Below are 18,412 nucleotides of genomic sequence, written 5' to 3'. Positions count from 1 at the left end.
AGAGATCCTCCCATGCTCTCCTTTATAGTATATTGAAAATACAGTATATGAAAATAAAATAAAAAATATACATAGGAAAGGTACTACTTAGGTGTAACCTTTTATGAGTTGAAATATAAGCAAAAATGTTAAACACACATGAAAACCTTGCCTTCAGGAGCTTCATGTCTCACTGTCCTTGATGTGCATGTCCATAAAGCCCTGCATTTCTCTTTCACACATTGAGACAACTTTTATTTACTTGACAAATGTTGACTGCCTTTCCCTGCTAACCTTTGTGCTGAGTGCAGGATCTGTTCGTCGCATTAACCCTTTATATGGCAGAGTACGAACAGGTGCTTCACTCCATATGCTTAATTCAATTTAAATTAAAATAATTGCTTTTATCATTAAAAGTGGATTCTTCAGGTAGGAGAAGAGCATGATATTAAGAAGTCAAAAGGAGAAATGGGTGGGACTGTCAGTGACTGAATGTTGGCTTTCCCTTGGCATTGGCTTTTGCTCTTTCTCTCCTGATACGTGAATTCTCTAGGTAGTAACAAGGACACCAGGGCTTCAAACAGCATTTATCAATATGCTGCTTCCTCTTGTGTCTATAGCTGTGGATCCAATCGCCGTGGCAGAACTCTAGAATCACATGCCCAGTCTTCTTCGGCTATCTCTACCCAAATATCACTCTGATTTTTCAAAACACATTCACCTAAATCTGTTCTCTTTTCTTTATTTATGGAATTTAGTGCCTAATGCTTACTATGTGCCAGCAATTTTGCTGTGATCAAGGTTAATGATCAGTCTCCACTGTCATGGAGTTTGGAGCTTAGGGACTAAAGATGTTGGACAGATGAGGTAATGATGCTGACATATGGGCATTAAAGGATGCTGCAGACCACACAGCAGGCTGTCTTAGAGGGTGACCTTCACATCTAGGCCTAAAGAGCAGCAGAAATTCTCGATGAGGTGGGTATTGGAAGCTGCTTGAGGAGATGGTTCCAACACAGAGTATTGTAGTGACCCTATGGAAGGAGGTACTGACAACATTTAAGGAGTAGGTGAATTTAGGTCCTTGTGGAAAGTAGTATTTGGGAGAAAGCAGTGACAACTGGGGCTTCAGATTTAGGCAGCAGCCAGATCATAGCGGGCCTCATAGACCACACTGTAAGGATTGACTTAAAGAAGGCCCCTTAATTAAGGAGAGTGTCGTTCTAAGTATGTCACAGCTTAGAGCGTTTGCATAGATCACTCAGAACACATGCTAGCCTGGGCAGAGACTGACTTCTCATTTAGAAGACAAAAACTCACTCCTGTCATGTGGCCCGTGACTAGGCGGGAGATAGGGAGATACAGGATGGTCACGAGGCTCGCCCACGTGACAGATGAGATCAGCAGGATGATGACCCTGGGTAGATTCTAGCCATGTTTGGAAGGGAGATTTACCTGGAATTATTGACTGGCCTTTTAGTGAAACGGAGAATAACTGCGATTAACCAAAAAGATGGTGGTGTCATGTACAAAGAGAATACTGGAAGAGGCAGAGGGTTATTTACTTGCTTGTCCATCTGTGTGGGTGCAGTGGGCTTGGGGGAACGGGTCATAACTTCAGCATGGTGCACATGAAGCAGGACCCACCAGAGGGGAAGCCAAGTCCCAGGCTGGAGTATGGGAATCAGGAGAGATGTACAACACAAACCAACCACAAGAAGCCAGACCTCAAAAGTTGTATAGGTAAATTCTTATCTTTCCTATGAGCAGATGACTAGGAGGCAGGAGGCAAAATGAATGATTTCAACATTCTAAATCTGCTATAAAAGGCATCCTAAATTCTAGGAAGCCTGGAGGAGCCTGAAAGGATGAAATTCAGTGAGAACTGATTCTGTATAATCAACATGGACTTAGTTTTCTCTTAGAAAAAATATCCTACTTGGGGATACCAGATAATTCCTTTTTACCTACACATACCTTAAATTTAGCACTAAAAGCTCTTCTTAGCCTGGAAGGCTTCTACTTTCTGAAGCCTACAGCCTTCTGACTGACACCTCCAACTTGACAGAAGCTCGTGTGCTGTTGTGCATACACACCTATCCTAGAATAAGTGCCTTCACTCTGCCACCCAGGAAGTCCACATGGGACCTCATCCAGGCACTGGAGGTAATAAATATGCAGTCGTCCCATAGAAACCAGTGGTGAACAGAAGACTACGTTCATTCATTTTTTTACTAAGAATGGTTTTTCGGGGCACCTGGGCGGCTCAGTGGGTTGGGCCTCTGCCTTCGGCCCAGGTCATGATCCCAGAGTCCTGGGATCGAGCCCCGTATCGGGCTCTCTGCTCAGCGGGGAGCCTGCCTCCCCCTCCCTCTCTGCCTGCCTCTCTGCCTACTTCTGATCTCTCTCTGTCAAATAAATAAATTAAAAAAAAATGGTTTTTCTGTTTTCTAAGTTTAGGTTTTTACCTAAGGCAGTCCTGGTGTCATTTGGCACATGTGTAAAATGTGTATTTACTAAGACAATAGTAAGAGGAATAGAATGGTGACTTTTCATGTCAGCTGTGAATAGGAAAAAAAAAAGAGGAGCATTTTCTCCTCCGTTTGTTCAAAAACAGACATTTAAAAAATACTGTTCTGAAATTTATAGCCCATACATTGATTAGGCAATAGGATCAGTTTGTTTAAAAATTACACACATGAGTTAACCAACTATATTACTGTTGGCCTTTAAGGCAGTAGTTTTAAAATCTGTTTCGACAGATAAGGATACCGCCCTTCCTGGGAACTGTGGGATGAGCTCTACGGATGTGTCCATATCTTCACTTCTTTTTCTCTGGTGAGAGGGTCAGTTTTAATGTGCTTCCAAAAGGGGATGTGTGCCAATTCTGTGCCCGACACTCAGGGAACTGGTGAGCAACACAGATGTGTTCTTGGCTTTATGGAGGAGGTGGACATTCATCAAATAATAATGGCTATATTGTTATAAACTAGGATTCTAAGATGAAGGAAGCGCTAGGAGAGAAAAGTATGGGAAACTATAAAGCCTTTAAAAGAAATACATGATACAGTCAATGAGGTCAGAAAAGTCTCCCCCAAGGACTCCTTGAGCCATGTGACAGATCGGAAGGACTGGTACTTCAACAAGGAGAAGACGGGCGGTGAGGGAGACTGACAAGTGTGAGTGAGGACGGCAGGCTAGAGGGGACACTGGTTCCCAGGGACTCAGGAAGTCGACAGCAGTCGGGAGCACCGTAAGTCAAGAACAAGGGGCAGGTAGGTCCCATGGTGCTGTGGAGGAAGGCAGGCACTGAACGTTGTGATAGAGATTTAGGTCTTACTCAACAGCAGCGGGCAATCCCTGAAGGGTTTTATGCTGGAGACTGACACCACCAGATTTGTGTTTTAAAAATATCACATTTAGGGGTCATTAAGGGAGCGCATGGGGATGAGGAGAAATGGAAGTGGGCACACCGAGGGGCATGGCTTTTCTTTAGCTGGAAAGCATGAGAAGCCTGTTGGGCTATAGTGATGGTGGTTGACATGGGGAGTCAAGATACTTAGGGGACAAGACGGACATCTGATGTGGGGACAGGCTGGATGTGTGACAAGAGAAGGGAGTCGGCAGGGAAGACCCCTGTGTTTCTGACTAGCGATGAAGTCACACATCAGGAGGGGAAACCACAAGGCCAGGGTGTTGTCTGGGCTGAGTGCGGTGCTGGGAACTGGGAGCTACTGCACAAAACATCTGAGCATCCGTATCTAAAGAAGATGTACTTTGAAATACGTAATTTCAGTATTAAAATAAGGAACACACCTTAACGCATGAGATGTTAAGGTTAAAATAAGACCTATTTTTTGAAGAAAATTCATTTTAAAACATTTTTTCTATCAACAAGCCATGATAGAAGAATCTGCAGAAGAAATTAGTAAAGAGCAATAAATAGCTTTACATATTATCAACTAGCAACTGATTTTCACCAAGAAAATAAACTAACTCCTACAGAACAAAATTCCAAAATCCTGCTAAAACACTTACTGCTCAGCTTTATACTTTCACAATATGAGCACTTTGAAAATAAAGTTTTATCTAACAACCAAATCCAGTAAGGCATTTTTGAAATGATAAGTAACGAGCTTTTAGTAGATACATTTTATTTGGTGAAATAATTCTTCAAGATCTGTCTTTTGAGGCTACTCTATGTCATCCCATTTTTATTTTTGTTAAAGATTATATATATTAGAGAGAGAGCATGACAAAGGGGAGGCTTAGAGGGAGAAGCAGACTCCTTGCTGAGCAGGGGGGCATGATGTGGAACTCGATCCCAGGACTCCAGGGTCATGACCTGAGCCAAAGGCAGTCGCTTAACCCACTGAGCCACCCAGGCACCCCTGTTATCCCATTTTTAAAAGAGATATAGCCTTTCAGTCTTTGGAAAATGTAACTGGTATAACTAGGCCTTTGAACCTTAAATCGGTATCAACCAAATTGATACCGATTTAAGTCAAACCCCATAATAATGATTTATAGGATACATATCACATTGCTTAATCAAAATATTTAAAAACATGCTAGTAAAGGCATTCCGAAAATGTAATTTCCTCAAACACTCACTTTTATTTTCTCTAACTTTTAAAAAAAATGACATTTCAAGAAACTCAGAAGGCCAAAAATCCTTTTATGGAATTTGGCTTAAATATAAAAGCAGCAACATTTTTAATATTAACATATTTTAAAAAAATGAATGTTAGTTTTTTGGAGGCTATCCTACTGGAATAAATATTTATTTTGATTTTAAAAAAGGATTAAGTTCCAACATTTATTAAAGGATTTTTAAAATCACGTTTTACTTCAGCATTAAGATAAACACATATTATCCAGTAAAACCCGTCAAATTTGTAGTATTTTATTCAGAAGAGCATACACTAAATCTACAGTTTCTTAGCTAACAAATTCCTAATTCCTGTTTGAATTCAGATGGAGGGGTAAGGGCGGGGTGGGGGAGTTTCACTATGCTCAATTTCTACAATTATATGTTACCCTATTAAAATATTAGAATTTTATCAAGCACATAAATGTTATCCCATGACCCACAAACATATATTCTACTGATTGTTTCTACATGCACAAACATATTTAGAATTATGCTGCGTCTCTTGCTAATGCTTGTCGGAAGGAATGCTGTGTCATTGTGCTGGCCTGTAGAAGTTAATCAGGACTAAAGAAATTCCTGGCTGTGCTTAACTCTGAGGATAACAGCATCACTCCTCAGTTTTGTTTTATTTTTTTAAATCTTTAAAGTTTAGGTACAGGTAAGTTGAAGAGAAAATTCAGTTTTATAGTTTATTTTTTGTTTCCTCTTGCAAGTCTTAGTATCTGAAATGGCTTATTCCATCATCAAACGTATGTACAATACAAAGAAATACAATCTATTTTTCCCAAAAAACCAGTGTGGATTGTATATTAAGACAGTGTCTCCAAACCCAGAGCCCAAATGATCATCAGAGCAAAAATCTTAGACATTTCTAACCAGATGAGAAAGCACAGTTGAAGAAACTCAGGTAATCTTAATTTTCATTTTCACTCAGTTGTATTAAAATAGGAGTAGATTTTATTAATGGGATCCAAACTTCCACTCAGCTCCAGTCTCTGTGAGAAGCTTTAATGATATGTATTCCAAGCATAGACACTATTTGACTAAAAATGTTAATTTTTGGTCATTCCACATTGTATCAAGCAAACCTCACCATCACATTTTTAAAATTATTTTGAAGGTCAAAGTATAGTTCTGAATGAAGCCAGATTGCCTGTGTTATTTCAACTCTCAAAAGTAATTGGAAAAGCCTTTCAGGCAAACACAGGTTTGACTTTAGGGAAGTTTGCATTAGCTCAGCCCATAGCCTGGGCTTCTCCTAACATCCCTGTGCAGAGGCCAGTGGCACACAGCGCTTTAAGCCACACTTGGTGGTTGTCCTGGTGGTTATCACAGCTCCTAATGTGCCTTCTGATAGCAGCTTCCTCGCCCACAGGTGACCTCAGTGCAGGGTAGCGCAGCTGAGCCCAAAATCCGGACCCAGACCGAACCCTGAGATAAGTTTCTTGGTTATTATACTAAAAGCTTCACATCTAATGTGATGGGACTTTACGGGTAACTTGAAATATTTGAGATTCAGCGTCAGAATATTTTCTTGGCTTTCTAAGTGGACACAATGAATACACCCCGAGGCCTGGCTTACTTCAGTACCGTCCCCCGGCTGCACAAAACACAGATGTTTCCTCGCATGCTGTGAATTTGTGATTCGTGCCGTAGCTCTAGAATCAGAAGATTTAACTGTTTAAAAGTAATCAATGGCCAAATGACAACATTTAGATCACACACACACACACACACACACACGCGCGCGCACACGCACACGCACACATTCATACGTATGTTGATTTGTTTCCCTTGGCTGGGTCATCAGAGCTCATAAAGCAAGAGTAAGTTTCTCGGAGAGATTAAAGCCTCAACACCCCAGAGTACTGAGAAGTTCCCTTCACTCCCCAAAGACGATATAAACCGCTCAGAAGGGCAGGGGGACCCGCGCCACAGTCAGGGACTGAGCGGGCGGCCCGTGGGGCCAGGGCACCTACCGTCTTGCTGAGGTGGCTTGTGCTGGTGTTCATACACTGTAGGCCCTCGCTGTTACAGCAGCCCCCACATCTGTAGACGGACACACATGGAGGTTTAAAGAAGGTGTTTGTGGCAGCTCCAAACTCCTTCCCCACATCTATACACACCTCACGGGGTACGCACTGAGTTTTTCTCCACTCATTATCAATACCTGTCGGGTCACAGGGAAGGCCGTAAGTTACACAGAAGCCAGTGAGGGCGGCAAGCCCGCAGCGAGTTGGAAGTCACGTTTGATCTCAGATATTCAGACTGAAGTATACTACATGAGGTTAAAAAAAGAAATAGTTGACAGGATTCTAAATTGCCCTGAGGATCGGAATGCAATATAATATTTATTTAATACTGAACAGAGAAGCAAAGGATATTTTCTTAAAAAACGAATTTCTGTAGTCCGGTAACAAGCTAAATTAGGATTATGCTTTCTTAAAACAACACCAATTTTTTCTGTAGCACTTAGGTTTGGTTTTCTTTGCTTCTGAAAATGAAAATTTAATAATACAGATGTTTGCAGGACCTGTGGAGAGACAGTCACGCTCATTTGCTATAGCATGTACTATTTTTGCAGTTTCAAGGCAAAGATAAACAACATGATTGAATTTTTCTTTCTAAACTGAGATGTAAATGAGGAAATTGCTCTGGGTTTGGGCTGAATTCAAAGATCGTTTTCAGGCAGGCTATCTGGCAGCTTTGGGTAACTCACTTGAAATGCAAGGGTGTTTTCCATCAACTGGGACATGTATCCTGAACCAAGTGTCTTCAGGAAAGTCAGATGCTCTCTCTTGGAATTCTGTTTCCAGTGACCCTACAGGCTTAGCTCTAACACTGTGGACTCTTTAAATATTGCATTAGAGATGACGTACTTCTCAAATGTTCTGGCTTCTTTTCCCCAACTTCTTCCTCAAGTAAAACTTTTAGAAGAAAGGATATAAACTATGGGCTATTCAACCTTCAAGCCATTTTGCTTGCATGTCTTTTCAAAATAATTTGCAATCGCAAACCGTGATGGCGATGACTCTCTCCCAACTGAAGGAGTTTTTTTTTTTTTTTTAAAGTAGCCCACCAAGTTATGCTATTGCCCTTTTATGCAGCAAAATTTTTTGTGAGATCTTTCAGTAGCTTTCCAAAAGTCTAGCTCCCAAGCCAGTTACCTGTGAAACAAGGCAATAAGAAGTCTTGGAAAAGATGATTTGGGGGTGATTTAGAAATTAAGCCCTTCTGAATCCGAGTCAGAAAATGTATGTGCAATTATTTTGTAAGATACAGAATATTTAAATGGGGAAACTGACACACTGTGGAAAATACTTCAGGTTTTTAACATTTTGCAATGGAATATCACCTTAATAAAAAAAAATGTGTTGGTAGGCGTGTCCCTTTCTATTTTTATATTTCTAGAATTCCTCTTAACCACTGACAGTGAAATTATAAAATGCTGTATTTTGAAAATCTTCATTCCTATTTTTTTTTTTCCTTTCAGCCCTAAGGCATTTAGTGTTACAAATGCTGAAATTTAAGAACAAAAACAAAACAACAGGCTGGCAGATTTCACTGGGCTGATATATAAAGCTTATCATATATTTTCTTTCCCATACTTACTTTTCAAGATCTCTGCATTATAATGTGCTGCGGCAAATTTTACAGTCTCTTCTGTTCTCGCATTGATGTTGGGCTGTTCTTTGTAACGCTGCCAGCCGCCCTTCCTTAATTGACACTTGTACATTTTCCAGTATTCTGGGTAGAGTACAGTCATGAGCTCGTCCACACTAGACACTGACCGCAACTGTTCCTCCAAATCTTTGCCTGCATACGCCTATCAAAGAAACGTGCATGATCAGTTATCAGATTAAGAGATTTGAAAACAAATGTACTAAAAAACCCTCTAGGTTTAAAGTTATATATGCCAGATCCTTATTAAAAATGTTATTTATTTAAAAAATGTTATTAATTATCCTTGAATTACTTCATTTACTTGGTAAAATTATATTCATATTTTAATTTGAATCAGTACCATGATTAAAAATGAAGTACACACAACCAAATTTATAAAGTATATATTTGATTTTTAAGAATTTTGTGAGACATAATTTTTTTTTATTTTTTAAATTATTTTTATTAACATATAATGTATTATTTATCCCAGGGGTACAGGTCTACGAATCGTCAGGCTTACACACTTCATAGCACTCACCATAGCACATACCTTCCCCAAGTCCATCACCCAGCCACCCTCTCCCTATCCCCTTACCCCTGGCAACCCTCAGTTTGTTTTGTGAGATTAAGAGTCTCTTATGGTTTTGAGACATAATTTTAAAAATAATTTCCAAAGTAGCTTGTTGGATTTATAGTTCTACATAACTGGCAAGTTTTTAAGACTGAGAATGTATTCAAGCCTGTATTATCCTCCAATACATATATACTGAAGTCCGCTCTAAGGCTTTGCTTCGCTTTTAGTTATAAGCATCAGTAAAATATAATGGAGCAGGATGCTTGAAATTAGGAAAGTTTGTTTTACAGAAGCGGCTTTAGAATGAATAATTCCACGAAGGATGGGATTTCAGCAACAGCACCCCAGGTTATATTCTGGCAGAACCTCCAAGTATTTCCAAAAAGCCTGATTGTCAAGATTAATTTTGCTGTGAAAAAGACATGAAACAGTTTGGAGAACATTAATTCTGCTCATAAATAACTGTCCACATTACTGTGTCCAATTAAGTAGACCATCCCATGTTATATTCAGGTAGTTACCATAGATACAAAAAACCCCTCAGTTTTTCTAAACTATTCTTTGAAATTAAGGGAAAATGGGACATTGTTTAACTTCATCTACAAAGTGAAATACAACATGAAATGTTTATTTTACACTGCCTTGCTTTTCCCAGATTTTAAGTCTAAATGTGGGAGGAAATGCTTCGGTCACTGGTTCTTACAGTTTAGCGTGTGCAGGAATCAGCTAGAGAAGTGACCACCCCCACTGGGGGGTCTTGGATGGAGATCAATAGTCTACATTCTGGGGCGTCTGGGTGGCTCAGTGGGTTAAGCTCTGCCTTCGGCTCAGGTCACGATCCCAGGGTCCTGGGATGGAGTCCTGCATCGGGCTCTCTGCTCAGCGGGGAGCCTGCTTCCTCCTCTTTATCTGCCTGCCACTCTGCCTACTTGTGATCTCTGTCTATCAAATAAATAAAAAAAAATAGCCTATATTCTAACAAGTCAGAGTTGGGCAATAAAATTGGATAATACAAGTGTTAATTTTAGGATTTCTCCTTCCTTTATTTATTGTGTCAGTGAAGTATACACTTAATCTCTTTAGGTCTGTGTTCTGAAAATAGGGATATTAATCCATAACCTTCTGGAATTCCTGATATGCCATCTGGCTCTACAAATATAATTCCCTTGAATAGACGGAGGGTGGGGATAGAGAAATCACGGTAAATGAAAGTGACAACATCTCACACAGTTGTCCCGTTGTTTATGAAATATTTGTCTCGGGAAAATCTCATCAATGACACAACATTCAAGAATCAAAAACGTCTTGGAATCTTAAGAGGATTGCAAGTGGAGAGAAAGGCTGCAAAAGTACATGGGTAAATTTTTGGTCATCACTACCTAAAACGCCAACATCACGGATGGGGTTTCCGTCTGTCTCTGCTAGCCTGAAGAGCCCTCAAACAGCAGGAACACCATGGGACTGTGCGACTGGTGGGTCCCTGGGAATCTTTTCCCCACGATTCGGCTGGAATTAAAGTCAAGTCGTGACCTCAGCTGATCACACGAAACTCACAGGAACAGGCAGGAGTGTTCGCTCCGCCAGGAAGAGCTTCAGGACCACACCCACCAGTGTTACATGACAGAAGGAGAAGAACATGCCAAGCCATACGGCACAGAGAGACAGGGGGAAGTGGGGCTTTCAGTGAAATATTATTCAAAATTTTAAGACAAATCAAAATTGTGCTTCACATTTTGTACTTCGAAACTTAGAAAGGGAAAGTAACAATAATTGTATCTAGGACAGAAAATGCCATTACTTGTTAGATAAATAGAAAAATATAAGCATACAATTCACAACAGAAAAAACGCAATATAAAAAAGTGGAAAAAAAGTGCCAACGCCAACCTACAACATAGGAATAGAAAATAAGGTTTTATTTATATTCTTTGGCTGAAAAAAAGGCTTTTTATGTAAACTATCTATATGGTAGAAAATACTGGAAACAATAAAGTAGGGAAACTATTTGGAATATACATGACAGATGGAAATGGACTAATATTCTTAAAATATCTCATGAACATGATAATGACAATAAACAGGTGCTTCAATAGAAAAATGGGCAAAGATCTTAAACTGAAGATTCATTGAGAATAAATATGTTAGTATGTATTTGGCGATGGTAAAAGTGAAGGAAGCCCTAATTTCTTTCAATCCTGGTGGGAATATAAATTTGTAAAGCAATTTAAGGCAAATGTATTATTTCAAATTGGAGAGGGTTGAGTTAAAAACAAGATCTGTTTTAGACAGCAAATTCACTTTGGAATTAAATTTTCCATCCAACAGAAGTGAGACCATCATTATGCCAGATATAAGTACAAACTCATCATGGGGCTATCTATCATATATGAACTTAAAAACAATCTGTACAGACAATTAAAAAAACTGATTAAATAGTACAGAGTACAAACATAAATGTAATAATACAATAACTGAGATATGTAAAGAGGTTCATAAGTGCTTTATGAAGAAGTATACAATTTAGACACAGTACACAGATGTTTATATACGTAGTAAATATTTTTATAAAACCAAATTCACATATAGATTGTATGCATATATTTGCATATATAGACAAGAGTAAAACATATGCAGCTGCATATATATATATATAGATATACCTATCTATATATATATTCTCCAAATTGCAGAATTAAGGTAATTATTATGTCCTTCTTTATAAATTTTTATACTTTAAATTTTATTTTTTAAATTTTTTATTTTATTTTTTTAAGGATTTTATTTATTTATTTGACAGAGATCACAAGGAGGCAGAGAGGCAGACAAAGAGAGAGAGAGAGAGAGAGAGGAGGAAGCAGGCTCCCTGCTGAGCACAGAGCCCGATGCGGGACTTGATACCAGGATCCTGGGATCATGACCTGAGCTGAAGGCAGAGGCTTTAACCCACTGAGCCACCCAGGCGCCCTAAATTTTATTTTTTTTAAAGGTTTTATTTATTTGAAAGAGAAGGTATGAGTGGGGAAAGCGGCAGAGGGAGAGGGAGAAGCAGACTCCCCGCTGAGCAGGGAGCCCAACTCAGGCTCAATCTCAGGACCCTGAGATCATGACCTGAGCCAAAGGCAGACGCTTAACCCACAGAGCCACCCAGGCACCCCTGTATTTCAAATTTTAAATAGTGTACGTATATAAACAACAGAATGGCAGTTTCAAAGTAATTGTCTCTAAATGTACTGGCTCTTATTTCGGCTTTCATTTGCTTTTTTTCCCTTCTGTTTCTATAGAGCATGCTTTTGACATATTAATTTATAGCAAACACTGGCAAAAGCAGAAGTTGTCATAGACAAAATGGTATTAGAATAGCTTGATACTAAGTAGTTAATTTATTTATTCCCATTAGACTTTAATTATTATATCTGTAGAAGAAAAAGAATCCTTAATATCAAAAGACCAGATTTCCACCTTGGCAAAAAGACTTATTTAACTAAGGAAAATTAGATTTTGTTTTTTCAAGTCTCCCTCTATAAAATGGAAATCACAGTATCTTTCTCATAGAATTTTTGTGATGATCCAAATAGACATTTAATACAGAAGTATGTTACACATCTTATAGGTAAGGGTGAATAACTTGTCATTATAACATCTTTAGACGGCAAACGCACAGTACAGATTGTTTTTTAGGTAAACCGAAATTTTTACTCGATTTTGAACTGTAACTCTCAGTATTGTACCAGTTCTGGCATCATATTTCTTTCAATGTGTCTTCTGCATTTTTGTTCTAAATGAGTAACAACCTGGGAATTCAGCACCATCAGCTAAGTGATATGGCCAATGTGTGACTCTGGAGAAGACCCCAATCTTAAAGATAAAACGGTGCCAGTTTACCACGGCACATTCACGTTCACATTCTACTTTTAAGGAATTAGAAGGGGTCCCAGTAAACCTAGAAGGAGTTCTGAACCAGGAACACCCTCAGATCTTTGAATTAGAAGTGTATCTGTGTGAAAGGTTCCTTCTCAAAGCTTTCTCTTTTTTCTTGGTACGATATCCTTAACTCCCAGTGTTCTATTAGTTTTAGGTGTACAACATACTGATTCAAAAATTCTCTATGCTTCTCAGCGGTCACCATGGTAAATGTAGTCACCACCTGTCACTGTACAACTTTATTCTAGTATTACTGTCCACAGGCCCCATGCTAAGGCTTCTATCTCCATGATTTACTTATTTCAAAACTAGAGATCTGTAACTCTTAATCCCTATTTCTATTTCAACCATCTGCATGTGCACCTCACCCCTGGGAACTACCAGCTTGTTCTTGTATTTAAGAGTCTCTTGTTCTGTTTTGGTTTTTTTAGATTCCACAGTTCCATGTAAGTGAAACTGTATGGTAGTTACCTTTCTCTGACTTAGGGTGTTCAGCATAATGCTCTCCAGGTCGAACCATGTTGTTGCAAATGACAAGATCTCACTCTTTTATGGTTCGGGAATATTTCATTGTGTGTAGTTATATGGATGTGTGTGTGTGTGTGTGTGCACACGCGCAACACATGGGTAACTTCCATATCTTGGCTATTATAAATAATGCTACAATAAACATAGGGGTGCACATATCTTCTCAAACTAGTGTTTTCATTTTCTTTAGGTAAAATAGTAAAATTACTGGACCATACAGTATTTCCATTTTTAATGATTTGAGGAATCTCCATACTGTTTGCCACAGTGGCTGCACCAGACTACACTCCCACCAACAGTGCACGACGGTTCCTTTTCTCTGAACCTCACCAACACTTGTTATTTGTCTTTTTGATACTAGCTATTCTGACTGGTATGGGGTGGTATCTCATTGTGGTTTTACTTTACATTTGATCATCATTTGATGATTAGTGATGTTGAATATCTTTTCATGTGTCTGATGGCCATTTGTACGTCTTTAGAAAAATGGCTCTTCAGATCCTCTGCCTATTTATTAATTGGATTGTCTGCTCTTTTCTGGTATTGCATAAGTTGTTTATATAATTGAATATTAATTCTTTATCAAATATATCATTTGCAAGTATCTTCTCCCACTCAGTAAGTTGCATTTTCATTTTGTTGATGACTTTCTTTGCTGCGCCATGGCTTTTTATTTTGTTGTAGTCCCAACAGTTTACTTTTGCTTTTGTTTCTCTTGCTTGAGGAAACATGTCCATAAATATGTTGCTATGGCTGACATCTAAGAGATTACTGCTTACTTTGCTTTTTGCAGTTTTATGGTTTTATGTTTTACACCTAAGTCTCAAATCCATTTTGAGTCTATATTTGTGTCTGGTGTAAGAAAGTGGTTTAGCTTCATTCTTTCCATGTCCAGTTTTCCCAACACCATTTGTTGAAGAGATTTTTTTCACCATTGTATATTTTTGCCTCTTTTGTAATAGGTTAATTGACCATATAAGTGTGGGTTTATTTCTGGACTCTATTCTGTTCCATTGATCCATTATCTCCTTTTTGTGCCAGCACCGTACTGTTTTGGTCACTACTGCTTTATAGTACATCTTGAAACCTGGGGTTATGGTACCTCCAGGTTTGTTCTTGTTTCTCAAGAACATAAAATAGCTTAAGCTATTTTAGGTCTTCTGTGGTTCCATATAAATTTTAGGATTATTTGTTGTAGTTCTGTGAAAAATGCTATCAGTATTTTGATAGGGATTGAACCAAATCTGTAGAATGCTAGGTAGTATAGATATTTTAACAATATTAATGCTTCTACCCCATGAGCATGGAGTGTCTTTCCATTTGTTTGTGTCATCTTCACTTTCTTTCATCAGTGTCATAGTTTATGGAATACAGGTCTTCTCCTTAGTTAAGTTTATTCCTAGGTATTTTATTTCTTTTTGGTACAATTGTAAATGGGATTGTTTTCTTAATTTCTCTTTCTGCTATTTTGTAATTAGTGTATAGAAATGCATCAGATTTCTGTATATTAATTTTATATCCTGTATATTATTTATATTCTGTATATTAATTTTATATTACTGAATTTTGTCATCAGTTCTAGTAGTTTTTTTTTTTTGTGGAGTCTTTAGAGTTTACTTTGGGGGGGTTCTATATATAATATGTCATCTGCAAATTATGATATTTCTTCCTTAACAATTTGGATACCCTTGTTTCTTTCTCTTGTTTGATTGCACTGGTTAGGACTTCCATTACTATGTAGAATACAAGTGTTGAGAGTGGACATCCTTGTCCTTGTCCTTGATCTTAGATAAGATCAAATTGAGAGCTCAGTTTTTTACCACTGAGTATGTTAGCTGTGGGTTTTACATATATAGCCTTTGTTATGTTGAGGTATGTTCCCTCTAAACCCATTTTGTTGAGAGTTTCTTTTCTTTCTTTCTTTCTTTCTTTCTTTTTTTTTTTTTTATCATGAATGGATGTTGTATTATGCCACAGGCTTTTCCTGTATCTATTGAGGTGATCATGCAGTTTTAATCCTTCCTCTTGTTAATGTGGCATATCACATCAACAGATTTGTGAATATTGAAAGACTCTTGAATCCTTGGAATAAATCCCACCTGATTATGGTGAATCATCCTTTTATTGTGTTGTTGAATTTAGTTTGCTAATGTTTTGTTAAGGAATTTTACATCTGTGCTTGGCATCTAAGTCAGAGGTACTGATCTGTCATTTTCTTTTTTTCGTAGTATCTCTGTATTCAGGGTGCTACTGACCTTGTAGAACAAATCTGGAAGTTCTCCTTCCTTTTCTATTTTTTTGGAGTGGTTTGAGAATAGGTATTAACTCTTCAAAGTTTTGGTAGAATTTATTTGTGAAGCCATCTGGCTCCGGGCTTTTGTTTGTTGGAGTCTTTTGATTACTAATTTAATTTTATTACTAGTAATCTCTATGTTCAAATTTCCTACTTCTTATTCAATTCTGGATGATGCATATTTCTAGTAATTTATCCATTTCTTCTGGGTTATCCAATTTGTTGGCAAATATTTTTTCCATAATATCCTTATAATTCTTTGTATTTCTCTGGTATCTGTTTTTATTTCTCCTTCTTCATTTCTGATTTTATTTGAGTCCTTTCTCTTTTTCTCTTGATGAGTCTGGCTGTTTTCGATTTTCTTTATCCTTTCAAGATTCAGCTCTTAGTTTCATTAACTGTAGTATTGTTTTCTTTTGTCTTTTTCTTTCATTTATTTCCATTCTAATATTTAGTGCTTCCTTCCTTCTACTAGCTTTGAGCTTTGTGTGTTCTTTTTCTAGCTCCTTTAGGTGTAAGGTTAGGTTGTTTGAGAGGATTCTTACTTCTTGAGGTAGGAGTGCATCACTATATCTAAATGCTTTCTTGAGTCTTCATGTTCATCAATGTTTTCCAGCACATTGAGGGCCTTTGCTTGAATGTTATATATTCTTTTTATTTTTCCAAAAGAATTTAGTACATCTTACAATAGGAAGGATCTTAAAAATGGATATTCAAATGTAATAAAAACCTTCGAGTAATCTAAAAATGAATATAATTTTGTACTCTATCCTTGGAGGGATCAATTACAAGGGCCCAGTGATGACTCTTATGTAATGTTCAGTCTGTGTGCATTTGCAAACAACCACCTATGTGACATTCCATGGAGGATTTGGGGTGCTATGGAAGTCAAGCTGAGTGTGCAACATCAAAGATGGGGAGCTACCATCAGGAACCAAACTGTTGATAATTCGTGTACCTGAAATACATTCCCTTTTTACCCTAACAGAAGAATTATGACTCCAGAAGTTACATGATGAGAAAGAGTTTTGGGGATTCACCTTCAATCTGTAATTCCCCTAATTATGAAGAATCATAGCATAAACTGAACACCTGAAGTGGCATTGACTATGGATCCTAATCACCTTTACATTTTACACACCTAGCCTGCAAAACCTAGGTTTCTTCCTCCTTCTCTTTGTTGATTAGCGGTTGTTCAGACACCTGCTAGGGACAAATCAAGAAGCCACGTAGGTTGTCCTTCCTCCCCCAAACTGTGACAACCCAGAGAGTCAATGATAAGTAGCAAGTAAGTCACTTAGGATTCATGTTAGTAATAGCCAATGAATGGAAAATTGGTTTTTAGAAAACCCTCCAAATCCAATGTCAATAATCTCTTCAAACAACAATCTTAAATTAATTGCTATGTTGTATCTAGACTTGACACTCATTTGATAATATTATGAAGCTGAAAATTCATGAGGAAATGCATATACTTTAATTATGGGAAATTTTCTTTCACTTAGAAGCATAAATTGTTACCAGAGAATAATAATCAGAATTGAAAGAGTGGGCAAGAGTCCATCCAAGACAGGTTTGATCACACTACTGTATTTTCATGAAATGGCCAAAAATGTCATAGGCAAATCTGTTTGGTTGTCCCATATATCTATATTTTGAGGGAGAGTAGATAAAAAACTTATTGTTCAAACTGGAAAATAAGGGATGTTTGCATTTTTTCCATAAACTGTGTATATTTTATCTTTAAAAGTCTGGCTCAAATTATACTTTATATTTGAAAAGTGTATATTTTTATGGACAATTTCACAAGACAAAGCAAAAAAATTTATTTGGTCAAATTATCAGTTTAATAAAACAAGAAATTTACTAAAAAATTGAAAAGAAAATATTTTTCATATTATTCCCATCATATACATCATTCCTTTGTCCTAAGAAACTAAATTATCTGTAGAGATCAATTTAAGGAAATTATCAAGATCAATAACTCTGTATTACCATTGGGTTTTCTTTCTTTCTTCTTTGAAAATAGGGTCAGATCCAATCATTAGAATAAGTAGTTGCTGAAATTATTGTTTCCCTAATACAGCAGAGGAAATGCTTATTCAGTCCTTCTTCCTTAACAGGGGCAGTTGTATGACAGGTGAACTGTGGGGTGTTCTGTTTCCTTCTGACAACTACCCACACTAGGCAAATTTGTGAATTTTACAGTATATTTTGATTAATGAAAAACACCTTTTAAAAACCAAAATCTGGAAAAGGTGGCAGAATGTAGAGAGCTTTGGATTTGAAAAATCATCCAATACATAGCTGTAAAATTCATTTAAAAAATCACCCTTTAGTAGAGTCATAAATAAATATGTAAGATGAAACGTTATCCTTCTAAGGAATAGGAACTTGTAAACGTTTTATATAAGCTTAGCAAGTCATTCTACCTAATGTTTCAGGGAGGGTTTCAGAGTCAGGTATTTCCCCCCACAGATTAACCATCACCCATGTCTACACCAACCTGATATGCCACAGATAAGTATACCCTGAAAGCAGACATTTACATTTCAGTTTAACACTGGAAGTTTTTTATTGGAAGTTTTAAGTTTCAATTTTTTCCTTAATCCCCTGAAATATTTTATTGTAAATTTTGAAAATAAGGCCATAATAAAGAATGGTATCTTTTTATGTCTATTATTAATAGCATGGATCACTCTTTTTTTTTTCCAAAAAAAGAAAAGTCACTTTTTTAGTTTATCACATATATGAATTAAATTAAAAAATCAAATATTAAAAAAAATCAAATATTTATC

General features: G+C 37.4%; 1 protein-coding gene across 1 annotated transcript in view; it reads right to left on the bottom strand.

The window, feature by feature from the left end:
- The window catches only part of VEGFC (vascular endothelial growth factor C), a 101,527-nt gene that overhangs the window by 27,505 nt on the left and 55,610 nt on the right, over positions 1 to 18,412 (bottom strand). The window contains exons 2-3 of the mRNA XM_082715827.1: positions 8,246 to 8,459; positions 6,613 to 6,803 (exon numbers count right to left, since the gene is read on the bottom strand). Of these exons, the coding sequence (XP_082571953.1) occupies positions 6,613 to 6,803; positions 8,246 to 8,459 (405 nt within the window). The remainder of the gene's footprint in view (positions 1 to 6,612; positions 6,804 to 8,245; positions 8,460 to 18,412) is intronic.

This window comes from Mustela nivalis (genome assembly GCF_964662115.1).
Source record: "Mustela nivalis genome assembly, chromosome: 20".
Classification (NCBI taxonomy): Eukaryota; Metazoa; Chordata; class Mammalia; order Carnivora; family Mustelidae; genus Mustela; species Mustela nivalis.
This window is presented reverse-complemented; position numbering and strand designations above follow the sequence as displayed.